At 38.9% G+C, this 18,898-nt stretch overlaps 2 protein-coding genes across 3 annotated transcripts; one reads left to right on the forward strand and one right to left on the reverse strand.

The window, feature by feature from the left end:
• The first annotated feature begins 2,631 nt into the window (after window positions 1-2,631).
• LOC149071732 (uncharacterized) lies at window positions 2,632-7,824 on the forward strand. Its single transcript, XM_089247762.1, has 2 exons — window positions 2,632-3,344; window positions 6,485-7,824. The coding sequence occupies exons 1-2, from the start codon at window positions 2,634-2,636 to the stop codon at window positions 6,692-6,694; spliced, it is 921 nt and encodes a 306-aa protein (XP_089103888.1). The 5' UTR covers window positions 2,632-2,633; the 3' UTR covers window positions 6,695-7,824.
• Window positions 7,825-8,962: 1,138 nt separating this feature from the next.
• On the reverse strand, window positions 8,963-18,722 carry LOC149071733 (hydroxylysine kinase). 2 transcript variants are annotated; one of them, XM_089247763.1, is made up of 8 exons: window positions 18,493-18,722; window positions 14,282-14,416; window positions 12,245-12,347; window positions 10,752-10,880; window positions 10,468-10,613; window positions 10,122-10,293; window positions 9,351-9,607; window positions 8,963-9,241 (listed from the first exon to the last, which is right to left on the reverse strand). In XM_089247763.1, exons 1-8 carry the CDS (start codon window positions 18,595-18,597, stop codon window positions 9,053-9,055), a joined length of 1,236 nt encoding a protein of 411 aa, XP_089103889.1. In that variant the 5' UTR covers window positions 18,598-18,722; the 3' UTR covers window positions 8,963-9,052. The 2 variants fall into 2 exon arrangements, with proteins under 2 accessions (XP_089103889.1, XP_089103890.1); XM_089247764.1 differs by lacking the exon at window positions 18,493-18,722 and adding an exon at window positions 17,095-17,205.
• Window positions 18,723-18,898: the final 176 nt, after the last annotated feature.

Consider the following 18,898-nt stretch of genomic DNA (forward strand, 5'->3'; position numbering starts at 1 on the left):
ACAAAAATATGAAATATTCTTAATGGCATCTTACAGGTTGTGCAGGAAACGAGGGGAAAACCTTCCGCCAGTTTGTGGGAACCTGAACTAACGTTCTTCCTACTAATAAATCCTCTATAGAACCAATTTAGTGATCTCTAAATGTTCCGCGGATGCTTCAAATGATCTGGAAATGTACCAGGGCCGCTAAAGTGTTCTATAAATGTGTTGCGGGGTCACTTAAGTGCTCTGGAACTATGCCATGTGTCGCTCAAGTGATCTGTGAATGTTGCACAGGCCTACTTGAGTGATCTGAAAATATTCCGCGTTCCGCTTAAATGCTCTAGAATAGTGCCAAGGGTCACTTAAGCGATCTGTAAATGTTCCGCTTGATTCATTTTTACAAAATTATGAGGTGGTGGGCCGCATTTCGCCCCTGGGCCATGGGAAATTAGGGGTGAGAGTTTTGCTGACGGGGCGGGGGTCAAAAATGGCTGAAAAAATCTGCTGGCCTAGAAAGGCCCATTAAGTGATATTTGAGACCATATTTCTCTTCCAGAAAAATACAGGAAATCTGTATCCCAAACACACTTGAAAACGCCAGTTGTCATCAAATATACGTCAAAAATGTCCGCAAAGTTGCGAATTATTGCTGGAATCACGAAAAAAATCGTAAATAGTAGGAAATAATGCTACAAGTTACAACTTATTGAAATTCTGCAGGGGAAAAAAAAGTTCAACGCATGATAACCATGTGAGATGAATATTCATATATTTTTCATAATTATCGTAGCATAATTTATAAAGTTTGGAATATAATTACAGTCTTTTGTTATGGAGAAAAATAGAAGGTGTAGGGTGACTATTATCATATGATATTCAAGGAAAGTGGTGAAGAAAAATATCATTATCATGTCATTTGAGCAAATCCCCATGTCACAACTGAATGTTCCCCATCACCATGTATGTAATCCTCACCTGAGAACACTTCCCACACTAACTAATTGCCTTAATTAGAACCCCAAGTGGCTCGACCACGTGCAAAATTAAATTCAGTCCTTCACCCTCTTAACTCTGTTCCTGAATTAATTTGTTCTACGAAGATGGGCAATAGTTCTCCTTGAGGGGGGTGACCACATCTGGCTTCGCCTATCTCAGCCAACTCGCCGTCCATGGTCCGCCCGAGGGACACTCTCGCATCATCATGAACCTGAAATTCTCGATTCGTCGACTATGGACTACATTAATCGAATCGTGGACTTGAATGGTTCTATGGTGTCGTATTTCTTGCGTGAGATCAAGATTGTGTTTTTGATAATGTAAGGTTTTTCAGATTTTAGGGAACGTTTGTGTGTGAGACCCTTCAACCCTCTTCACGACCAACCCCCGGTTTAATGTCTTAAAATTAATAATCGTTATAACACTTTGAATTCGGTAGAGAATAGATATTCAAATGAGCATAGGCAGAAGAACGAAGGGGAGCATGCATGCAGCCCACCCATCCCCTCCATTCACTATAAACAACATTCCTGAATGATTCATCCCCCCCCCTCCACCCCCACCACTGCTCGTTGAGCATGTATCCACTTATGAAAGGAGCAATAGTTATATATACAGTCGAATCCCGTTTTAACGAATACCGTTGTAGCGAAAATATCGTTTCACACATCGAACACTTTTCTGATCCCCAGATATGTTTACATATATGAACAATGCGAAAACCTGGAATTCCTTTATAACGAAATTCCGCTATAACGAAGTGATTTCTCCGGTCTCTTGGAGTTCTTTATAACGGGATTCGACTGTAGTTTGATTCCATAGTCATAGCGTCTTCAATCCATGGCCAGCATGTCAAACGTGAACCTCCGAGCTTTCTGTTGTGGCCCACCGACCAATGAAGAGACTAAGTCCAGGACTGATGAAAAATAAATGACTGCAGACAGGATGAAAGAGAGAGAAATAGTCCAGAATTGATGAAAATTCAGAATTAATGCAAGATATAATTTAATGGTGGAAAGCCTCCAATATAATTCAAGTACAGGGCCCTGAGCGACCGCACTTCTCGCACACTCCTCAGGAGTGTGGGCTTTGAGTAGCAAATCCCCTCTGGGAGTCTTACTGGGAGTCTCACAAGTCTTTCTGCTACAAGACCCACGGAATAGCTGCGTTGGCGTCGAATACTCTCCAGACCCCGGTGACATAACTAATAATTATCTTTTGTGGTTATCATTTTGATCATTTTAGATTGGGCAATGAGCGAAAGTGCAACTCTACCTACTATTTTTCCACTTATATTTATTTATGCTGCAATATAGGATTTGCCGATAACTCGATGATTAGAAATCAATTCGTATATCATTCAAAGCGGGATCATTTCTTATCTCCGATCTCAATAGATGACAAGCTGATAATATAATTATCAAGTTTGAAACAAAAGCTTTCCTTTTTTGTTTTTGCATAAACAAGTTCTATACTCTCGTGTCATCGAAGATGTGAGTAATAACAACAATAATAATAAACCGATGACTAAAGAGTAAAACCAAAACCATTGCAGGGTTTATCTCTTGATAACAGCTTATCTCTCACACATTACATTGAAACATATAGTTGTTTCTTTTCATTACCAATATAATTTGCTCTCGACATTTTTTTTCATGCTGTCAGACGCATTGCTGGCATGCACGATGGCCGACGCGTCGAGATACAGAGAAGAATCGGTTCTTTACGATTTATTCGATCGTGTGTTAAGAAACGTAAGAGAAAATCACTATTATTCGGAAGATGATTTGGTCGTCAAAGTGTCATCCCTGAAGACCTCTGTGAGAAATCGACCATGGAGGTTCAATTTCGACTTCGAAGGAATCGATTTCAACGACATTGTGACTTGCTGCGCTTACTTACAGCTGTACGCAGGTTGTCACTCGGCGTTGGTTCGATCCGTGTGCCTGGAACTGTTCGAGATGTGTCCAGGATTCGCTTTCTTATCGAGCAAGACCGATCTGAAGGTAGCTAGCGTCGGTGGTGGACCCGGTAACGATCTGGCTGGGTTCTGTAGCGCCCTGCACAGCCGTCGTCAGCGAGACGCTGGGTGGATGGTGCAATTTCTGGATTCCGTTCACCTCACGGTGGTCGATTTGAAAGCCGGTTGGCAAGTTATTTTCGAGGAGATGGTAGCCACCGCATTATCTGGTGACCACGGCGACTTTAGCTCGCTTCTCGGCGCAGCTAGTGGTGTCTCGCATTCATATGAATCCTGCGATCTGTGGGAGACAGAGAATATTACCGGAATAGCTTCCTCAGATGTCGTACTCATGACAAAAGTTCTCTCTTGGGTAACTGCCGGGAAGAAACATAGAATTTTGAAGGTGAGTTTTTACCACACTGTTGAAAGGATTGTTATATCAACGGGGGATAGGAGGTAATATTGGTTTTTTTTTCAGTCAACTCTCGGTTTACGACCTTAACTTGCTTCGGATTCTTTTTTTTTTGTCCTCCCTTAGTTTACCCTCGTAAGACCCTTCGTAAACCAATTTGTTCGTAAACTGAAATAGTTTCTCTCACAGGAATCAGTGTAGAATGAATTAATCCGTGCATGGGACTCTTGTGAACTTCTAATAGCAGCTCTTGTGTATAACATATAGAACTAATAAACCAAAACTGGAAAAATATTACCATAATTTGGAAGAAATTAAATGTATACGATGCCAAGCAGAGCAGCCTTTTAGGGTGTGTAACAGGTGCGGTCACATCGGGCCCTCGTGGTTTGGGAGGCCCCTAACTTTACCCGTATTCATTTACGGTATAAAGCCGAAAAATATACGTACGTCACATATATATTTTTTTTTTCGTAGTATAAACAAGGCGTATGAGCTTCAACTGATTTGATTCTGGAGTTTTCATCAATTCTGTGAAACTTTGTCATCCAATTCTGTGGAATAATTTCTCTCATTAATTCTAAATTTTCATCAGTTCTGGATTTTCATCAATTCTGGGATTTATTTTTTCATTAGTTCCGAAATTTCATCTCAATTCTGGGATTTCTTCTCTCATTCAACTTAATTTTTATTAGTTTTGGGATTGTTTCTCTGATTAATTGTAAATTTGTATTAGTTTTGGAATTGTTTCTCTCATTAATTGTAACTTTGTATTCGTTTTGGGATTGTTTCTCTGATTAATTGTAAATTTGTATTAGTTTTGGGATTGTTTCTCTCATTAGTTCTAAATTTGTATTCGTTTTGGGATTGTTTCTCTCATTAATTGTAAATTTGTATTAGTTTTGGGATTGTTTCTCTCATTAATTGTAAATTTGTATTCGTTTTGGGATTGTTTCTCTCATTAATTGTAACTTTGTATTAGTTTTGGGATTGTTTCTCTCATTAATTGTAAATTTGTATTAGTTTTGGGATTGTTTCTCTGATTAATTGTAAATTTGTATTAGTTTTGGGATTGTTTCTCTCATTAATTGTAAATTTGTATTAGTTTTGGAATTGTTTCTCTCATTAATTGTAACTTTGTATTAGTTTTGGGATTGTTTCTCTCATTAATTGTAAATTTGTATTAGTTTTGGAATTGTTTCTCTCATTAATTGTAAATTTGTATTAGTTTTGGAATTGTTTCTCTCATTAATTGTAAATTTGTATTAGTTTTGGGATTGTTTCTCTGATTAATTGTAAATTTGTATTAGTTTTGGGATTGTTTCTCTCATTAATTGTAACTTTGTATTAGTTTTGGGATTGTTTCTCTCATTAATTGTAACTTTGTATTCGTTTTGGGATTGTTTCTCTCATTAATTGTAAATTTGTATTAGATTTGGGATTGTTTCTCTCATTAATTGTAAATTTTTATTAGTTTTGGGATTGTTTCTCTCATTAATTGTAAATGTGTATTAGTTTTGGGATTGTTTCTCTCATTAATTGTAAATTTGTATTAGTTTTGGGATTGTTTCTCTCATTAATTGTAAATTTGTATTAGTTTTGGGATTGTTTCTCTCATTAATTGTAAATTTGTATTAGTTTTGGAATTGTTTCTCTCATTAATTGTAACTTTGTATTAGTTTTGGGATTGTTTCTCTCATTAATTGTAAATTTGTATTCGTTTTGGGATTGTTTCTCTCATTAGTTCTAAATTTGTATTAGTTTTGGAATTGTTCCTCTCATTAATTGTAAATTTGCATTAGTTTTGGAATTGTTTCTCTCATTAATTGTAAATTTGTATTAGTTTTGGAATTGTTTCTCTCATTAATTGTAACTTTGTATTAGTTTTGGGATTGTTTCTCTCATTAATTGTAAATTTGTATTCGTTTTGGGATTGTTTCTCTCATTAGTTCTAAATTTGTATTAGTTTTGGAATTGTTTCTCTCATTAATTGTAAATTTTGACTGCTGAATGGATATTTTTCAGCATGCGTGTATATTCGGGGATAATGCACGAATCTCAGAATGTCAAATTCTCCGCCCTCCCAAAATATATAAAATCAGGAGATAAGGAGTCCTAAAATTATTTTCCTCTCGGGCCCCGTTTCTGATAAGGGCGGCCCTGATTCCAGGGCGATGTCTAGATTCGTGAATATCATCTTCAGTATCAGTGACAAAAAACCTCAAAATCTCCCACACCAAATTCATGATTCTGCAAAAGAAGAAGTAAAGGGAAACAGAACTACCCAACACTGTGGACGGAGACCTTATTTCTTCGTTTCCCGTGACAGTGGAGGTGCATTGGGTTCAGATATCCATTTCAGTCAAATGGCTTGTACGTTGCATCGAGTTGATGGCTGTCTTCATGGGGAGAACGACGCGATTGATTCGATAGTTGCGAGCACGGGGCAAGGGGAGTCACCACTATAAATATTTTCTAACTTTTCCGTCACAATTCTGCCTTTTTTTGAAGTAACGGAAGTAAGGTGCTTTGCGGTTCTGTCTAACTATCTATCTATCTTAACTTGTGTGTCGCAAGGGCTTCCGAGATGGGTCGCTCACATCCACTTACAGCCAGGGATTTTTCAGCTATAGTTCACAACCCAAGCCGAATTCGCGGGGGAGCTTCCTTAGACGAGTCATACGAAGCCACTTACATAATCCTATTATAAATGCATTATTGCTTCACTGGTTTCACAAATTTCGAAACGCAAATAGTCCCATGGGTCACGAAGCTGATCTTTATGTTGATTTTGGGTCACTGCTGAAGAAGGTTAAGAATCCCCTGCATTTGGAGGTGCGTCATGTGCGATTTAGTTTCATTGACAGTGTGTTCGTTTGTGTTTAAGGCAGGGATCGTAGTAAAAACTTTTATAAAACGTCTTTTGTAGAACCAGAAAAGTGCAACCAATGAGCTTATCAATTGCATGTGTTCGAATGTAATCAATAGGCTTATTGATTGGTTTTTTTTTTTCAAGTTTCTTGAAAGATCTTTTATTAAACTTTTATAACATAATACTGACCTAAAAGAAATGTTTATTTTTCCCATCATCGCTGTCTTAAATATTTCTCTGCTTTTTTTTACCTTTTCAGAACATTTTTTCGTCTATGAAACTAGGAGCTCTGTTCCTGTTCATCGATATAGAAGGGAATTTGGCCAGAACGGAGGGTATCTTCAATTCAATGAGCGTGCTTCACAGTGAAAGTGAAAGAAAATTCAATGTGTCGGGAAATTCGACGCATGGCAGCAATCATTACTCGACCTACGACGTTTGTCTGCTTCGTAAAACTGTAGACGAATGACACTAGGTGTGCCCCCCCCCCCTTTTCAATGATTCAAACAGATACAGTCAACCCTTGGTTTACGAACTAGATTCGTTCCTGAAGTCCGTTCTTAAGCGGAATTGTTCGGAAACCGAAACACATTTTTCCCCCGTAGGAATCAATGTAAAATGAAGTAATCCGTTCTTTATCCGCTACAGACTTTTGAAATACCCATCCCCCGAAATTCAGTCCATCTTCTGTGTTCGTAAACCAAGCATGGCCCCACATCCTGGAGCAGGGACTCCTAGGCTGAGATCTTTTGCGGCCCCAGACTTTCATGGGCCCCTTTATGATAATTTATAGTATGAAGAGACAAAATAACATTATGAGAACCGTCCCAGGCCTGGAGACCTGTCAGCCCCACCCTTGTGGGTGCCATGAAACCAAGATGAATTCTTAAAATGAATCATTTGTTTTGTTGTTCGTAAAATCGAACTGTTCGCAAACCGAGTCGTTTGTAAGCCAAGGGTTGACTGTGCTGCGTAATTGCCTTTCTAATTATCTAAGCATCGTTTCATAATTTCGAATGCGTCGGACTTCTGACAAAAAACATTATATTAATACTATGATTCAGTGCTGCCATCTATGAGCACATCTCATGACATTTTAATTTATTATTAGATAAATAGCAAAACTTACATGAATTTCTTAGTTTTCAATGATTACTTTGTATTATATAGATTAAAAAAATATAAGTGTTGTGAAAAAATGAAATGTGATTGTAATAAATTTTCTAAATAAGCACAATGATGTAGAAATTTTTCATTGTTTTTCAGAAATTATAGGGGGGGGGGGGACTCGGCCTCCCTTACAAAATTTACTGGAGTTGGCTCAAATATGCCGAAGAACCTAGGTTCCGTCGCCTATGCTGCGAATCCGAGATAACTGACTGAACTTAGGTGACCATACGTCCCGTAATAGTGTTCGTATACATTCTGTATTTTAGGGCGTCCCGACTTTTAGGCAAAAGTGTCCCAGTTTTTCCCGTATTTTACACAAAGTCTACATGAATTTTTATTCTTTATTGAAGTCACAACGATTGAAATTATTTTTCAACTCATAAATTATATTGTGATAATTGCAACTATAAATGAGAATATTAATCTCCCACATTTGTCTTGGAGAACGTTTTGTTTTTCGTGGAATTCATTTTAATCCACCGCAATTTTCGTAATGCTTTATTTCCCGCCATTGTGATTTTTCCGTAATTTTAACAATATTTGGCAATTTTGTTCGGATTCGGCGTCATTTTTGGCAATAATTAGCGATGTCCCGTATTTTCCCGTGTTTGGAATCCCAATTTCCCGTATTTCTCTCGAGGAAATATGGTCACCCTAATTAGATCTGCCCACTCCACTTTTGACGCTGGTGGGGGGAGGCGTATCTCCGCCCTGGACCGGACTATTAGGTGGCACGCAGAATGTGAATGATGGCTGATACGAGCATGAATTACTTAAGAATAAATAATTTTTGTCATATGTCTCATGCTGAGGGGCCATTCAAGTATTACGCCAGCAGATTTTTAGCCATTTTTGACCCCCTGTCAGAAAACTTTCGTCGCCATAAGTAATACGGCAAAACACGGCGATTCAATCACTAAACTTTTGCACTGGGTACTGTATTTCCTTTCAACATTGATAAACACATATTCAGTGGTTGCGTTTCCAGTCTGATTAAATTTCTCGTTCGTGTAGTCAGACATCACGATACTCATTGAAACAGACAACCCAACTGCTACACCTGCTGCTTACTACTGCAATAGCGCTATTTTCGTCGTCCGCAAAGCGGGATCCTACCCCAGCGCATGCGTTTCGCGACACTGCTTACGTCAGATATGGTGAGTGAACCCACGAGTGCACAGTGACCAACTGACATCCACCTTTCGTCTCCTCTGGACTCAGAGCCTGCATGAGTTTTTCGTGATTTTCACCTTCTCAACGTGGTTTGTGACCCCATGATCCATTGCAAATTTGTCCATGTTGATGTCTACTACTAACCCTCTGAGTTTGTCGGTTCATCAACAGAACACCCTGTATAAGAGCAAGTTTGTGTTCGAAAATTAGTGATTTAATTTATTATGATTTATAGCACTGGCCCCGCGCTCCCAAGTACCCAATCACTCACATCGTTATACCGGCGGAGACAATTATGAAGCTAAAATGAATAGCTGCACTCAATGCCCAGGAGGAAATAATTGCACGTCTGCACGTAAGGGCCCGTAAAGAGGTGTGTGGGAAAATCATCGTTGCAAATATTCAAGGCTTTTATTAAAAAATGATACAAAAAATATAAATCGGATGTCGCTAGCGTACTTGCATTCAGTCCTTAAGCAACCCGTTACGTCGAATATGATGCGATTATCGATTTCCAGGTGTCGAGGATATGCATTTCGTCCATCTCCCAGATGAGCTTGAGCCTCTCCCATCCAAACTTGGCGGATACCAACAGGTAGGAATTCCCGGGTTCCAAGCTATAACTATAGGCTCCCAAGACCAGAGACTGAGAAAGCCTGCATACAATGCACATCTAAAAAGAAATATAAATACAAAGTGAATTCACAAACTTCGAAAGTCCGAGCAGTTTTAAGTCAGATACTGCAACTGATACAAACGACAGCTCCGTGACCAATCACAACCTTCAGAAATGCGAGCTCTTCGTCCGTCAGTGATCTCCGTCTGAGGTATCCAGCTAGACAATGACCCATGCCTTCCACGGGATCAATCGCTTTACATTCCAGGGACACGTAAGCCAACATCATCCCGACATCCCAGGCGTAGGTGCCCCAGTGCATGTCCTCGAGGTCGAGAATCCCGTCCACTTTCCACTTCGGATTGTCTCCAGCGATTTCCCTGATGAGGACGTTGTTCTCGTTGAAGTCGCCGTGAATGAAACCTGCGTACGGGGGATGGAGAAATGCGATCGATTCAGTCACATTATGCATAATTCAACAGTCTAGTACAGCCTATGGCTGGTCGTCCACTGGAAGTGAAAACACACTGCCAGCAACGTGGGCGACTACAGACGACTAAGGCCGTCTGACGTCGTCTATTGAAAGCGACACTTACACGCTACTCAGGTCACGACTGCACTACGTGCAAGCGAGTGCGTTCTTTAATTACCCTGAGGAAATAGTGAAAAACCAAAATTTTTGCACACTGGAACCAGCGCAGAAACGGTAAGAGGCATAAAATCCCATTTTCACCGGATCTGTCACTACAAATATCGGAAGTCTCTCACGATTGGTCTTAGTGTACGACGTTCAGGGAATCAGTCTTGCGAATACACACAATTGTGCGCAACTTGTTTATTACATCAAATCGGTTCCAGTGGACGACCGTCATAATGTTCACTAAATTCACTTATTATCATAGCATAATTGCCCAGACATGAAATGTTTTACACGTACCTGATGGCAGAGTAGGTAAAACCTTTGATACTTTTTCCTCGTACTGGTCCAATACTGATAGTACTAGTGACGCCCTCTCTTCTGGTAAAACTTGCATGAATGTCTTGATCTCTGGAATATGTTCAATGTTCCAGAATATCTTCTTCTGGTACATAATTTCGTTAATGAAATCCTGAAGGAATATAAGAAGAAAGGGGTTAGAAGAGAGATTACCATATATAAAGAAAACATAGAGATCATCCAAATTTGTTGCCAAAAGCTTGTGAGCGAAGAAAGTTAATATAAAGTATTCCATATTCAGTGCTTTTCCTAAACTCATATTGTAAAAATGATATGATATATTTACCTGCACAGCGATGTGAAACTGCGCCAGCAAATCGCCCCATTCGTGCAAGATACCAGTCGTGTAATCCTTATTGCCGACCGGCATACCTGGCAAATACGTCAAAAGGTGGACACCGCATTTACCCGAGCTGGCCTGGCCGTTGGCGGCTAGAAGAATTGGAAGAAATAATAAATATATATCTTGTCGTGAGATCTCAAGTTCAATACAAATCACAAAAGATGAAAATGAACGGACATCCCAAGTGAACCAATGATTAATCTCTTTTCATTTCATTAGATGCTTACCGCAAGATGATGTTTTCCGCAGCAGAGGGACATTTTGTAAGGTCCACGTATCACCTTGAAGGTTCTGGATCGGCAAAGGCACGGACAATCCTTTCCGATGCAGGTGCTTCATGGCTGCATGCATCGAATCTGGAAAAGAAATTCGTGGAAAACGTATTGCTGAAACTGATTGACCATAAACTTAGTGATTTCTGGAAGGAAATCATAAATTCGTGGATCTGTAAGAAGAAAAGTAATTGAATCAAAGATAACATATTTTTCTACTTCCAAATTTTTTATTTCGCACTCGAACTTTCTACGCCATCTGACGACTATCCCATTTTGAAAACCGTCAGTTGATTTTGGGACGCCCACCAAGCAGGTGGGACGCACCCTCTGGTTTTGACATCGTTGTTGCTTCCCTCGAAAATCCTTCCCTCCCCACCCCGTCTCTTTTATTGGAATCTTCTAAAACTGGACACAGGGGAAAAGAGGTCTAAATCATTTTCTTTGCCTTAAATGTTATATTGAGCACACGCAACGAATACTCCAGTTGCAAAAACTGCTGCATTCCATAAAGTGCAAAATTTTGTTATACAATTCAAAATAAATTTTGATGCACTGAGTACGAAACAGAACTGTATACTACTACTACTATTTTGATTGTTCTTAACTTGGGGTTTTTTGCGTCATAATTCCAATGTGATGTTTTTTGCCCTCCCTAGTTAGATGCTACGTGACTGCAGATGGTGACGATTGTGTGAGCGAACTGCGGCGGCATTTACCAGCAATGTTCGAGACCACGACTAAATTTGACAAATTCTTTCTACACACACTACACATACAAACATTACATAACTCTATCTACCAACATAAACAATCTTTCTTTTCTTCACAAACCTTCTGGGTCAGTTTTTAAGCCGACAGTTGGCCCCACAGGGCTAGGAATCGGCCAAAACTTTAATTCTGGTCTAGTACAATTCAAAATTGTGTATGCATAAGCAGCCAACTCTAGATATTTCAGCAACGGTAGTTCAAATTAAAGATGGAAAAGAGAGATAAATTTACTCTCATATGTTTTTTCCTCCCATTTGTATGTTTCTCGGTACAAAATACAAAAATTCCTTAATAACAAGAAATTGGCGCGGTAGCCCAGGTCGATAAGATACTCGCCTGTAATACCAAAGATGTTTATACTGTCGCGAGTTCGAAACCTGGTTCGTCCTTGTCAGAAACTTTCCTGACACAGGGTTACTACAGAAACGACGACCTGACCGCAGAAAAAGATTACTACAACAGGGAGTTCCTGCACACCGACGATGTTCGTAGTAACTCCTCGGAGAAAATTAAAAAAAAAAAGGCTGCCGTTCGGAATCGGCAATAAATTGTAGCCTCGTGTGCAGAAAATGACCGTGGTGCAACAAAAATGATCGACGAGAATTCCTTTATAGCGGCAATTTTCCCCTCTGATTGTGGACTGTCGTTATAACGGACTTTTCTGTGTAAATCCTCACCGAAATGGCCTGGAAGAGCGCTTTTGGCGGTGTTGGTGACTTTGAGAGTGTAGCCTCCCTGATGAACGTCCAACAAGAAAGGGTTCTTGTGCTCTTTCGAGACCTGTAATATACACAAATAATTTTCATCAATATGAATTGACATAATAAGAACAATTTAAACGACATTGCTTAAATAATAATTTCGTATTTATTTCTATAGTTAAATACCTTTAAATTATATAAAATGTCTTATAATTCGTTATTAGTTAAAAAAATTCATAAAAATTGAGGAAATTGTGAAGTTATTTGAATGCGGTTTGCGAGAAAGTTTTTCCACACGAAAGTAGATTTTTTTTTTCAGTGCAGAAACAAAATCAGTTCGATTTTTTGTCGATAGAGAGAGCTGTAAACCATTACCATTGTCTTGTTACTGGGCTCCTTTCTTGTCTGAACTTTTCTTCAGTCCCTTCTGTGTTTGAAACATTCATTAAGACGGCGATTCGTAGCTGAGGTAAAACACAACTTCACCAATTGTACTTAAGCTACCAATTGAACCCTTATGCGATCGCCAGTTACAGGAAAATTCAGAAATTGGCGGTTAATCGTGCATGCCTCAGCATTTTATAGGACTCTAATTTGCATGTTTCCAGTGATCAGCTTCCATCAACAAAAATTTGAACTAATTTTCCTTTTCTTTACCAAAAAACCTCACCCTTCGTGAGAATGACCATACAGAATAAAATTCTTAGGAGATTTGTAGGAGCCCCTTGGTTCGTTCGGGGAATAAACATAAGACAAGACTTGGGCATACCGCATATCTTCACATACATTAAGAAACTAAACAATGATCAATTCGATCTCGTATGCTTAACTCCCAATTTGAACATCTGAGGGAGATTGTTGATTATGACACTGACTCTCTGAGAAAATATAGGGGACCCAAGCAAATTGGGCACCTTACATGGGAAAATTTGTAAAGGTATTTTCTCACTTGTAAATATTTTTGAAGTGCACATTCCGTACTCTATATTTGCACCTTCCGCTATAGCTCACCCAATTGGGTAAAGGGCAGAAAATCACTTCATTGTGGTAGGTCTGACCTATAGTCGGTTTCAGATAAAGATATATTTGCACCTTGTACTTTTGACGATTTTTCATTTATTCGACATATTCGCACCTAATCGATATTATTTCTATCTATCCAACATTACTCGCATCTATTCAGCATTAATTGTATCTAATTGATCTACATCATTCGACTTCTACCCCCATATGTTTTCCCATACAAAATACTTATTGGACTTGAACTGCATAAAATGTATATGATAAAAAAAAAAGTCTCTTGTGATCTGAAATTGTGTTCACATAAATATCTCTAATTTCCCCCATTTAACTCTGATGCACTAAGTTGAAACAGAACTCTTTTACCATTGCTTTTTGATGCTCTTGCTGGGGGTTTTTTTTTCCGTCACGATCCCCATGTGATTACTCCCTTTTCTACTTTGAACTGATGTTGCTGACTGAAGACGTGTGACCTGCTTCTGTGGTTGTGGTGGCTTTTGCCTGTTCGATCATGACTATATTGACCAATTTTGACCAGTTCTTTTAACATTCACTACACTTACATGCCGCACCTATCTATCAACAAACATTACCACATTTTACTCTTCATAGGCCTTCTTGGCCAGTTTTTATGCCGGTAGTTGGACCCATGGGCTGGGAATCGGCTAAAAAGTTTAATTCTGGTCTGGTCTGGTCCTTCGCGAGAATAACTTTTTCGCAAACCGCATTCAAATAAACAAATTACTTCAATTTCTATGCATGTTTAAACTACAGTCGAATCCCGTTATAGCGAAAACAAAAAATCTCGTTTTAGTGAACACTTTTCTAATTCCCAGATTAGTTCAAATAGGGAAAATGCTAAAACCTGGAATTCCTTTTTAACAAAATTTCGTTACAACGAAGTGATTTCTTCGGTTTCTTGGAGTTCGTTATAACTGGGTTCGACTGTATTAACGAATTCGTGGGACACCCTGTACAATAGCTTCGGCTTACTTGTATGTGGAAATTCTTGTCGTCGAAGCTGACCATCTCTCGTATGGACTCGACCTCGAAGCCGTACAGTTTCGACGCCAGCACCACGGCCAGATCTTTGCTGACTGCCGGCTTTACAACTACTCCTGGGTTCATCTGGAGATAGACCATGTTTGAATGCAATAGAATAACTTACATTTTGGTTTTTATAGTGTGTCCAAGTTCTGGTAAGTTAACCTTCAAAGCGGCAATCCCGAGACATCTCGTATAACTTGGCCCCGCTTTATTTTGGCAATCCCGAAATATCTTGGCTTCTTAAATTTCTCTCATTCCGGCAACGAGCCCAGATACCGTTGTAAGTTTACTTCTCCTGATAACTTGTTTTCCTTCCCTCCTCCCGTCCAGTCAATCAACTGCCAGTGGGCGGGGTCGACTTTTGTTCAAAGTCTGATAACAGAAGAGGGAGGAGAAAGGATGTTTTTCCCTTTCCTTCGAGCTAGTATACGAAGGTACAGCATAAATAACATAAAACTTTATAGTTTTTCCCCTCTCCTCCTTGTTTTTTCTATCATTATTATTTTGTGTGGGGGAGCATTTATCAGCTCAAACAATCGGAAAGAAAATATATTCCTCTTGTGGAAATTTCTAGAAAGTTTAGTTTTCACTGTAATACGGATCTGGAAAAAGTGGCTCCAGGAACACTCTTCTGACTTTAGACACTTCCGCTGGCTACCTAAATCCCCAGACATGAACATTATTGAACATATCTGGGATGCCTGGCAACGTGCTGTTCAGAAGAGATCTCCACACCCTCTTACTCCTACGGATTTATGGACAGCCCTGCAGGATTCATGGTGTCAGTTACCTCCAGCACTACTTCAGGCATTAGTCGAGTCCATGCCACGTCGTGTTGCGGCACTTCTGCGGGCTCGCGGAGGCCCTACACGATATTAGGCAGGTGTACCAGTTTTTTTTGGCTCTTCAGTGTGTACACGTTTTCCATGGGAAAAAGGAATATTTAATAAAAAAATGCCACTTTCCCACCTGGTGGTCGAAAATTGAATTATTTCATAATTCTCTCTCCCACTGTCTCATTAAGGTACCCTAAAAATCTGACTGCATTTGGTTAAGTAGTTTATTGAGAAAAATTACTCGTGAGTACTGGAACTTTAATCAAAAACTAGGATACTTTTGGGGATGGTGGGTGATGTCTCAGAACAAAAATAATAATATGCGACTATCATACATAACTGTCATTCCTCCGGTTATTTTACAAAGCAAGTTTTTATGTTCATTTTTTGTTCAACTGTTAGACTTGCTGGAATGTAGAATGGTTTCGGGCTGCTAAGTAGCATGTGTATCTCGGGCTTTACTTGGATCCGACGAATGTCAGATCAGCTTATAACTAGAGCCCGGCAGTGAAGTCAGGGAAAAATTCCGTAAATGCCTTTTATTATCTATTTTCGAACTTCTTTGGCAAAAATGCCTTTTTTAAGATTTTTCTGTCGTAAATGCTTGTTTCGACATTGTTTTATGTTTATTAGTGAATTTTAGAGGCCATTTTCTGTGCAATTCGATATTTTTAGCACTGAGAACTTCAAAAAAAAAATCTTCAACCCTTACTATTAATTCTCATCAAAAAGCCTTCCATCCCGGACCATATTTAGACACAAATGGGAATAAGTACCTATAAGTAAATCGGTGTTAGGTATTGAAGTGACAAAGACTTTTCATCTTGCTGTACGTAGTTTTCATCTAGCAATCAAAATACCGTCGAATTTGCATCAACAATGTGAGTTCTAGACGAAAACAACAAAGTGAAGCAGAGAATAAATTGGAAGTTTATTTCTCCACGTGTTGCTCACGTACAGCATTGTAGTTGAATAGCTGACCAATGCTTTACTGACAATCAATAGCTTTACTGACAGCTACAGCAGGCTGACAGTAGCCCATGTCATTTTTATTTAATTTTTCACACCATAGATAAGTAAACTGCAAACAATCATAGCAAGTTACTTCAGATACGTGAAAATCCAGCCCAGAATTTGAGAGATTCTTTAAAATTTAAGCTGACCGATCGAAAACAAAGCTCATTATTCACAATTTTTGAGGAAAATGTGTGGCGTTATTATAAAAAAAAATTATCCTTTTCAATAATTTCATTTGAAAACGTTATGATTTTGATATAATTATTCTTTGATTTCGGCTAGCACTATTTTTTGCATGTTAGCTAATTACATATCAAGTATTCGATTGAATCCCCGATCTAACCTTACGGGACCATAAACACTTGACGCGGTAATACCAAATTAACTTGACTAAAATGATGCAATTATTGAAACAGTAGACTGAGCGGGTGCTGCCAACATTTTAGCCAGTTTTCAAATCCTTAATATATCTCAGCTTTCAGTAACTTTTCTTTTCCTTTTTTTTTACAATCAATTACAAATGCCTTTTTATTGCCTATTTTAAGCATGTAAAGTTTGTTTTTTGCCTATTTTGATCATTTGAAGTGCCCAAGCTTTCGGGCCTTAGTTGTAGCTCACAATACCGCAAGCTGATGGTAACAGCTTAAACGTCAAGTATCGAAATTTCACAGCTTCACAAGCTTTACCATTTCAGAAGGAAAGGTTAAAAAATTGAATCTCAACTGAACCTAGACACACCGTGTAGCCTATTCATAAAAGAATATCGAATGAATTGACGTACTAAACTTCTATCGAAAGAATCCATTTCCAATCCGTAACAAGAAAAAATGAATATGAAAGAAAGTAACAACTAAAAATCGATATTTCTCTCATCGGGAAACCAGAATAAAATTCTCGAAATCTTACCATTTTGAATTCAACCACGAGGTTCTTCTTCTATGATGGAGTCAAGACGCCATTGCATAGAGTTGTTCTTTTTTCACCTCGATCTTGGAAAGTTGCCAAGTAATGACTGACACGAGGTCGTATTCCTGACAGCCTTTCAAGATCTTGTTATTACGTAATAACGTGTGTAGGGATGGCCAATCATCTGTTTCCTTTTTCAGTTCCTATATATGTTCTCATATTACAATAGTTTCTTTTACGGTCAGGTTCCAATTCTGTTTTGTTTGTATAAGCTGCTTCCGAGAAGTTTAAATTCAGTATTATTCTTAAAATTTCAGTCATTTACATATTCAGTGCACGCAATCCGACAGAGTCCCAGCGCAATGATCAGAGAAAATTGAAATTTTACGATAAATTTACTTTGAGGCAGTAAAACTCCCGGCCCAATGCTAGACTAGGCTTCTCAACCTGGGGTTGTATGCTCCACCCCCGTGGTTGTGGAATATACATTGAGAAGGCCACAAGTGTAAATCAAGTGGAAATGTAGCCGCGACATGTGATTGAGGGGGGAGCCACTGAGGACTCTCAAGCTTTCAAATGAAATATGATTAGGGAGAAACGTGACCACTTTCAGAATAAAAGCAAAGCTGTCGTTAGGACCAGGACTATATTAACGCGCGGGCCCATCCGGACATGAACCGGATGCCTCATAAGCCCATAACCGTCATACCCCTACACATGAAACAGCGTTGCATACATGGGTGGACCTACAGCTCGCTGTTGACAGGGATGATTTTATAAATTGCTAAAAATTAGTTGCTATGAATAGGGTGACCATACAACCCGTATTTTCTGGGACAGTTCCGGTTTTTCTCCTCCGTCTCGAATTTTGTAAAAAAATGCATCGGTTTTTCCGTTTGGTAGTCGAAGTTTCTTTAATTCGTTATTTAACCAAAAATGTTGATACAGGTAATTTTCAACGGATTGATTGGAAGTGCAATATTATTCAATAAATGCAATATATTATAATATAGAAGTTCCGAAAATCCATCACCCCCCCCCCCCCCACGCTTCCTTACATACAATACCCACAGAAAAAAAGGAAACAATCTGAACTCTAACCCTGAGGCAATCTAGGGTGATATGATGGGAGATTGATTATGAAAGCTCATCGGATCGTCCCGTAAAATACGGGATTTTTCCCATATAGTTCGGCTCTTGCTAGGGATGATCACCTATCTACTACCCACAGAGATTAAACTTATTCAAAATAAAACTACTTAGCATAAATTTAGTTGTGCCTAAATTCAGTACACTGTAGAGGGGGGGGGGCTGGATAAGACGGGCCCACGACAAGAAAAATGGTCTAGAAAGGGACACGGGTAAAAAATAGTTTAAGAAACACTGGCCAGTACTCACTTTTTTGGGGTCGTTCCTGAATCGAAATAAAGTGTACGATTCCTTCGGGTGACTGGATAATGAACGAAACGAGCTCAAAGATTGATTGATTGCTATCGAGAACATCAATGACGTCAGAACAAGTTATCGCATCTTATCCGTGAACCCGATAACTGTGGATCAGAAAATCACTGGGTTAACGATTTCACTAAGCCAGCAATGTTACTTAATCTTTCCTGTGATCACTTGTGCTCAAAGTAGTGTGTAAAAAGAAGAGATATCCAGATATCAACTTATCGGCAAGAAACGAAAAAATAAACTTATTCGTAGTTTCCGCTCAATGTCCATAAATAGACCTTTCACGATAAATATGATAAATCGGTTATGATACATAATAATCGTTATTATGCATGCTTATAGATCGCCT

This window comes from Pholcus phalangioides, unplaced genomic scaffold, assembly GCF_987345545.1.
Source record: "Pholcus phalangioides strain wild (caught in Gottingen) unplaced genomic scaffold, Ppha-v1.0 ptg000018l_1, whole genome shotgun sequence".
NCBI classification, from domain to species: Eukaryota; Metazoa; Arthropoda; class Arachnida; order Araneae; family Pholcidae; genus Pholcus; species Pholcus phalangioides.

What these genes read in the sequence shown, in the direction of transcription:
- LOC149071732 (XM_089247762.1), top strand. Translation starts at nt 2,634, where the DNA reads ATGCTGTCAGACGCATTGCTGGCATGCACGATGGCCGACGCGTCGAGA. An exon ending in AGAAACATAGAATTTTGAAG is followed by an intron (nt 3,345 to 6,484) that starts GTGAGTTTTTAC and finishes TTACCTTTTCAG; the next exon opens with AACATTTTTTCGTCTATGAA.
- LOC149071733 (XM_089247763.1), bottom strand. Translation starts at nt 18,597, where the DNA reads ATGTTCTCGATAGCAATCAATCAATCTTTGAGCTCGTTTCGTTCATTA. An exon ending in TCAGGAACGACCCCAAAAAA is followed by an intron (nt 14,417 to 18,492) that starts GTGAGTACTGGC and finishes GTCTATCTCCAG; the next exon opens with ATGAACCCAGGAGTAGTTGT. An exon ending in AAGAGCTCGCATTTCTGAAG is followed by an intron (nt 9,242 to 9,350) that starts GTTGTGATTGGT and finishes ATTTCTTTTTAG; the next exon opens with ATGTGCATTGTATGCAGGCT.